Source organism: Eimeria necatrix, genomic scaffold, assembly GCF_000499385.1.
Source record: "Eimeria necatrix Houghton genomic scaffold, Enh_scaff1486, whole genome shotgun sequence".
In the NCBI taxonomy this organism is placed as follows: domain Eukaryota; phylum Apicomplexa; class Conoidasida; order Eucoccidiorida; family Eimeriidae; genus Eimeria; species Eimeria necatrix.
The window spans coordinates 1-7378 of NW_013652202.1; the positions used below are offsets into that span (position 1 = coordinate 1).

The window sequence follows — 7378 nt, forward strand, 5'->3', positions numbered from 1 at the left end:
TACTGACTGAGTGTTTTCTCACAAGTAGTCCATTAGAGGCGCCCTGACCCCCCTCCTTGCTGCTGCCCCTAAAATGTATCTTTATTTAACTCTTCTTTGAGTGGCTTTTTTCATTTAATTGTACTTTTACTTGTTCTTAGGAGGCGGGCAGAAAGCTCGTGGCTGCTGCGCGGGACGGCAAGCTAAAAGATTGTAAAGAGTTGATGAAACTTTTGCCTTCCTTAGATTTCTCAGAGCCTCCTGTGGGTGTCTTTCTGCCCTCATTAAAAGAACGGTAATAGTTTTGACGCTGATTTCGTGAGTGGTTTTGTTGTAGCTAGCCAGCTAGCTGACTGGCTAGCCAACTGGCTAGCTAGCTAGCTAGACATAGTTAGCTAGCCATGCAGCCAGCTAGCTCGCTAGCTAGCTAGCTGGCTAGTTAGTCGATCACTTGCCAAAAGGCCTTATTCAAGAACACACCGGCTGCCAGGGCAGCTATTTAGCTAGCTAGCTGGTAGCCTAGCTAGCTAGAGAGCCGATGGCTAGCCAGGAGTTTCGCTAGCTAGCTAGCTAGCTAGCTGCCATGTTATAAACTGGCTAGAAACACGTCTAACAGGACTCTAGACTTCAGGGTTTAGGGTTTAGCGTTTAGGGTTTGTGGTCAGCAGCCCAGAATGTGCCGTTGCACCTCCTTTGCCAGTCTACCGCCTCGAGTCCAACGCGCGCAGAACCTCGAGAGCCCAGCCTTCAGCCTTCAGATTCAAGGGTCTAGGGTTTAGGGTTTAGGGTTTATGCTTTGGGTTTCGGCGTAGTACTGGCGGACGGCGCTGTGGCACGCGTCGAGCCGCGGCCACGAGGCAGTGGCGCGGCTGCTGCTGGACAAAGGGGCCAGTCTTAACCAGCAAGACGTGTTGGGTTTTGCTGCGCTGCACGAAGCAGCCGTGCACGGCCAACTGCAAATCGTGCAGCTCCTCATTGAGAGGGGCGCCAGCGTCGACCTCCCAAACAACGTGCGCTGCTGCTGCTGCTGCTGCTGCCGCTGTTGATAATGTTGATGATGACAATGATGATGGTGCTGCTGCTGCTGCTGATGACGATGATGATGCTCGTGCGGCTGTGGCTGCTGCTGCTGGTGTTCATAATGGTGCTCGTGCTGCTGCTGCTGCTGCTGCTGGTGATGATGATGATGATATCAGGGCTCTTGCTGCTGCTGTGTTCGCTGATTCCAATATTTGGGCTCCTGGTGCTGCCGCTAGTTTTATTACTGCTGCTGCTGCTACTGCTGATGATATTCCAGCTGTTGCTACTGCTGCTGTTGCACTGAGTTGTGTGAAAATTGATTGCACCTGTGACTCTTTGCTCATCGACTGAAAGCGCTGTGACAAGCTCTAAACCGTAAACCCTAAACCCTAAACCCTAAACCCTAAACCCTAACCCTCTCGGTTCCTAACGCCACAGTAAGCATGCGGCCACGGTTAGTCAATTAGTTGTTCAATGCGATTAATAATGATATTGAGTCTCTTTTTTATTACTTTGCTTCTTCGCCACAATGCCTTTTCAAACTTTACTGCAGCTGTCTCTGCTGGGGCGTAGAGTTGAGGGTTAAGGGTTTAGGGTTTTGTCTGCAGGCGGGAGACACTCCCTTGTTTTTGGCAGTTTACGCTAGGCGCACAGAGGCAAGGGCTGTTGCTGGTTTTTAACATTATTTAAAATATCCCAAAAGATATTGAATGAATAATATAAAATTATTTTAATTACTGGTTTTATTAATTGTTGCTGCGGCAGTCTATAACTTCTTTTGTCCTCTTGCTGCTGCAACAGATTGTCGCTTTGCTGCTAAGCAAGGGGGCCCAAACAAACCGGGTCAACAATGTAAGACTCCCATGAGTAGCAAAAGCAAGAAATAGATAAACAAAAGAAAGCATTCAGGGTGCAGCAAAAGGAGCTGCTGCTGCACTAGGAGCAGTTGCTGCTGCAGCAGGAGCAGCTGCTGCAGCAGCAACAATAAGTGGCGTCGGGACTGCTGCAGCTACTGCAAGGGACCTGAAAAGCCTAAACCATAAACCCTAAACCCTAAGTGCTAGTCTCCGTCGTTTAAGGGAGAAGCGAGAGCCAGAGCAGCGCTGCCCTTAAAGGGACAGTGTTTAGTGTTTAGGGTTTAGGGTTTAGGGCTTAGGGCTTGAGATGCGTGCATGCGCAGGCGGGGCTAAGCTGCTACCACTTAGCAGCAGCAGCAGCAAGGCCCCAACTTGCTGCCTTTTTGCTTTATAGGGGCTCTTACTTAAACAGATTTAGCTGCCAGGAGCAGCAGGAGCAGCAGCAGCTGCTGCAGCGGCTAAGAAACGAAAGCAGCGGCAACGCCGAGGAAGGCATTACGGAAGCGAAGCGCAGCAGCAGCAGCGGCAGCCGCAGCAGCCGCAGCAGCGGCAGCAGCAGCAGCAGGGAAGCTGAATCAAAAACTGAGGAAGAGCAGCAGAATGAAACAAAAGATGAAACATCTGGTGAAACTGAAGGAAGTTCCTTCGACTTTGGAGGAAGTGAGGCAAATTCAGATGTTCATTTAGTAGCTTTCTTATTTTTGTTTTATTGTTTATTGACCTCTACACGATATTAGGGGCTCATAATTTACAATGCACTATTTATCTATTTATTATTTATTACTGTCCACTGCTGTTTGTTATCAGTTTCTCCGTTTATTTTCTTATCTACTTTGCTGCTTCTTCTTATGCTTTTCTGCTTAACCGTTATCTTCAGGATTCAAACCCTACACCCCTAACCCTAAGCCCTAAATCCTATTCCCTGCATCTTAAGGCCTTAGCCCTTACCCCGTAGCCGAAAACCCTAAACCCGGGAAGTTCGTGCTAATTTGTCTGGAGGCTACTCCGAGGCCCGTTACGGCGCCAAAGCGCACAATGCAAACACTAAAACCCTAAATCCTAAACCCTAAACCCTAAAACCTCATTTCCTTGATTATGTTTGATTTACTTTTTGTTTTTTCAGGCAGTTCCTACAGTGCAGTTTCTCCGCAATTATCGAGTCGACAGCTCACTTTGGCGTCTTAGCACGAACGAAATAAAAGTAGAACAATGAAAACTAAATAAAACAAATAATAATAATAATAATAATAATAATAACGATAGTAATAACAATGGGAATAGCCTTGAGGCCCGGTCTGCTCGTGTTGGCCTGAAACGCATAGATGTTTCCGGTGAATGCAAAAAGGGTTTAGGGCTGAGGGTTTAGGGTTTAAAGATTTTTTTGTTCATTTCCCACTGACCCTTCTTATTGCGAGTGAATTCGTATGCATGCGTTCCTGCATGCCCTCCTTCTGTGTGTATACATATATATATATATATGTCATATATGTTTTCATACTTTTAAAATGATGAATATATGTTATTCTGTGGGAAAGCGTAAACCCTGAAACCTAAACCCTTAATTCTAAACCCTAGGCGGTGCGCCATCTTCTTCGCCATTTGAATCGGATATATCGCAAAACAGGACTCAGGAAAAACTTTCTCTGCTGTACTTCTTTACCTCAAAAGGATTCACTGCTGCGCATCTAGGGTTTAGGGTGTAGAGCTTAGGGTTTAGGGCGTAGGATTTAGGGTTTAGAGGAATACGAATTTTGCCGAAAGCTGGCTAGGCCTAGGGATTATGGGCTTGCAGCAGGTTGAATAGGAGCATACAGCCTTGCACCCTAACTACTGAAAACTAGACCCTAAACCCTAAACCCTAGACCCTACACCGTAGACCTTAAACTGTAGTTGCTGCAGCCAATCAACCCGTACCAAGCCAGATGAGTGCAGTGCTAGATTTGCTTTGTGAATATTAAGCCTATATTTATTTCGTTTACATATCAGTTCCGTGTTTGTTCAATAATTATTAGTCGCTTTGGAGGGGAGGCTTAGGCGGCTCTGTACCCACTACATTCACTGCCCTTTGCGACAAAAAAGCGATTTTTAAATTAAAAATTAAAGTTCGTTGTTTTTCTACAAAAAACGTGTTTAGAAAGCGCAAAGACATCGTAGGTGACGGTTCGCAACAAGCCGATGGCTCGATCAAGTGATGAGCGATGCGGTTGTTCGTGTCTCCAACTTTCGGGCTTCCGCTGTATATTTAAAATTACAAATCATTTAATTTTATTTTAATTTTGGATAAAACAATTTATTTCAATTAGAGATACTCAAGGATGCAATGATCCTTCGTATCTGCAGAATTGAGGGGGGGGCGGTGTCGCGCCATCGGCCGCCTTTCTGTCCTGCACTACCCCGATTCAGATCTTTGCCTAGAGTTCCTCTATGATCTTGAATTTGATGTTAAAGACATTTAAATAAAATAGGACAAATTGGAAAGATTTTAGCGGCCTTGATTGGAGGGCTCGCAGCGCTGCAGCCGCGCTGGCACGGGCAGTGTCTCTCATCAGTAACTTTGGTGTCTTTGTTGTATCTGCCTTATTAGCGAGCCAGAAATATTGAAAAGAGCAGATTTAATTAATTTTGCAGTCATATGATTTTGAATTTTACAGATATGCCGGGAGCGGATTAAGCTGTTTTAAAAACGGAACAACTGGCCAGACAGCAGTGCGGCTGCAGGCACCTCCCGCAATTTTGAATACTTTCAGTTCGTTCATTGTTTTGAATATACATTAGTCTTTGAAAATTGCATAGCGCCTGTTTATTGCATCTCTGATATCTAGAAGGCTCTATTCTGTTCAATCTTCTGGCTGCTCCGCCCCCAGAGCGTCTCAGGGCCTTCTGTGTTTCTCATCAACCGAAGACCTCCCTAATGCTCATGTCTTTGAAGTCTCACTGCATTTATGAAAACTAAAAGAAAGGAGCAGTACAAAATTTGGCGACAATTAAGTATGTTGCCCAGCTTCCTTGGGTGCTGCTGCCTGGAGCTGCGACAGGCTCAACGGCGGCTGCGAGGGGCAGGGAGAGTGCATTTGCTGCGTTTTTTTGGGTGATTGTGCATTTATTTGCTATTTTATTTCCCTCAAAGCTTCTTTATTTGCCCTGCGGAGGCCACAAAGATCAGAGGAGCTGAAAAAGGGGAGCTCCGGTGCAGCACCCGCTAGAAGAACTAGAGCTGCCCCGACGTCAGAGCCCCCTTCGAGAAGGCTCAGGCTCCCGGGGGGGAATCTTTAGAGACGGAGAGCTACGTCGCCCTTAGAAACTCTTTCTATGGAGGACTTGGGTGCCTTTGGGCCCCTAGGAAGCCCCCTATTGGCTGTTTTTGCTGCTGACTGCCCGCGGTCTGAAGAGGTGTTACGGGAGAACCGCAAGGCACAGCAGCTGCTGCGGGACTGGGGCAGCCTGACGCGGGTTGTGGCAGTGCCGCTGAGCAAGAGTTCGGAGTTTCGGGAGATGCTGGGAGCTAAGGGGGCCCCCCAGGGGGTCTCTTAGGGGGCCCCCAAGGAGGCCCCAGTGCTGCGGCTGTACCCTGGGGGCAGGGCCAGCAGTAGCGTGCCGTTCAGCAGATCCGGAGGCCCCGACGTGGCTGCTACAGAAATTACGTATTGGGTGTTGGCTGAGGAGGGCCGGGCAGCAGAGTTTTCTGCAGAAGATGAGGCGAGGCCCCGGGAGGCGGCTGGGGGGCTGCAGGCCACGCCTATTGGACCAGTGGTCCACGCGCGGGTCCACCGAGGCAGCGCAGAGGCGCTGTCGCTGGCGCAGCTGGCGCAGCAGCGGCAGCAGCTGCTGTCGAAGCCGACTTTGTTCAAAGTGCAGTTCGTGGAGGCGGCGGAGAAGGAAGAACTCCGGGTGTGCAGGCAGCTGCTGCCCTTCGACTTGGGCGAAGAAACTTTTCTCAGTTCCTTCGAACCCATATGGGGGCTGCGAGTAGTGCTGGCGCTGCTGCTGGAGGCTGAAAACAGAAAAGCGTTTTACGGCGAAGTGCCCGCTGGGCCTTTGCTGAGCCTCCGCGCGCGCTGCTGCCTGTACAGGAGAGTCGTTTTGAAAACTTGCAAGACACCGCGCAGCTGCTGATGGACTTATGAGAAATACAAATCGCAACTAGCCTTCCACATTGCCCGCACGAGCCTCAAAGAGGCCGCCAGGGCCAAGCAGCCCCTGGGGCGGGGCTGTCCTCAAAGACCTCAGGCCCAACCGCTGGACCTACCAGCGGGTCTCTGGGGCCTTGAGAGAAACCCCTCCCTTTTCGCAGCATTCCCTGGGCATGCCTCTTAGCTTTTACAGCCTCGACGCCTTTCTTGAGCAGTGGGCCAAGGGTACTCGAGAGCTGCACTTCAGGTCTCACCGGCTAGGGGCTGTGAGCCCGGGGGGACTTGTGAAGGAGCTGACTCACCACCAGTTCATCTAGACTATGCATGCAGCACCAAGGGCCCTCCTTGCAGTTCTTTACTACGAGCCCCGCTGCCCTGGTTGCGAACTCTTCCTCAACGCCTGGAAGCAAGTTGCTGCTGCCTTCAGCCAGAAGTAGCAGCTCCGCGGCCGCCTCCTGTTTGCGCAGCTCAACGCAGAACTTAATGATCTCATTGACTTCGATTTCAGGTCCAAATTGCCTGCCGTCGCGCTATTCCTCGAGAAGCCCCAGGCGACCGCAGGCGCCTCTACAGGGGGCCCCCCATAGTGGAAATGCTCGGCGACATTCTGCTCACGGCTGCAGCCCCAAGGAAGAAGTCTGAATCTTCAACTAACTTGAATTCAAATCCAAAAGGTAGTGAGATAAGATGCTTAATTTGACAGCTCATTAAATGTTGACAGAAAGGGAACTCACAGCGCCAAGAAACCGCGGCGAAAGAGTTCAGAAAAGACCCAAAATCTGCAAACGAGGACGCTGGGCTCTTGGCTTTTCCAACGGAAACGCATGCATGCATTCTGAGCAACAATACAAACTGCTTAAGCAACTGAGTCAAAGTCTTATTCCTTTCGTAAAAGAATTGTTTTATTCAGAACGTTTGCTGCTCCTTTTCGAAAAGGAAAAAGACGCCGCTTCTGAACTTTAATTGTGCACGAAATGGAAAAACAACTCAGAAACCGTATTTCAGCTTGTCAAGCAATCTTTTTTCCTTTGAGTTCTTGCCTGCAAACTGGGCTTCACCTTATAAACAAAAGCAGCAGCAGCAGCTGCAGCAGCAGCTTTCCTTTTGGAAAGAAAAGCGGGTCGCCTTTGCGGCGCTGCTGCTAGCTTTAGGTGCACCTCGCGTCGCAGCCAGCAGCCACTCTCAGCTGTTGAACTACTGAGATTGATTAAAGTTTGCAATTTGCATGCAAGTTTTGAGACAACGAAGCATATTTGTTATCAAAAACCACGAAGTACATTTTATTTCTTCTGCCTGGAAAGCCCCAAATTTTTTGACCTCAGCACAACAGCTCAGCTCTTGCGACTTTCCGAGACTCTTTCTCCACTTATTTGCCAATGATGTGCAACAAAG

At 49.0% G+C, this 7378-nt stretch overlaps 1 protein-coding gene across 1 annotated transcript; it reads left to right on the forward strand.

Moving 5' to 3' along the window:
* Positions 1-140: 140 nt before the first annotated feature.
* ENH_00015070 (ankyrin repeat-containing protein, putative) lies at positions 141-6573 on the forward strand (the record flags this gene model as incomplete). Its single annotated transcript, XM_013579147.1, has 9 exons — positions 141-242; positions 792-989; positions 1608-1664; positions 1801-1851; positions 2156-2516; positions 4984-5080; positions 5435-5930; positions 6148-6252; positions 6454-6573. Coding segments are annotated over 9 exons (1587 nt in total), but the record flags the coding sequence as incomplete, so codon positions are not given.
* Between the last annotated feature and the right edge of the window lie 805 nt (positions 6574-7378).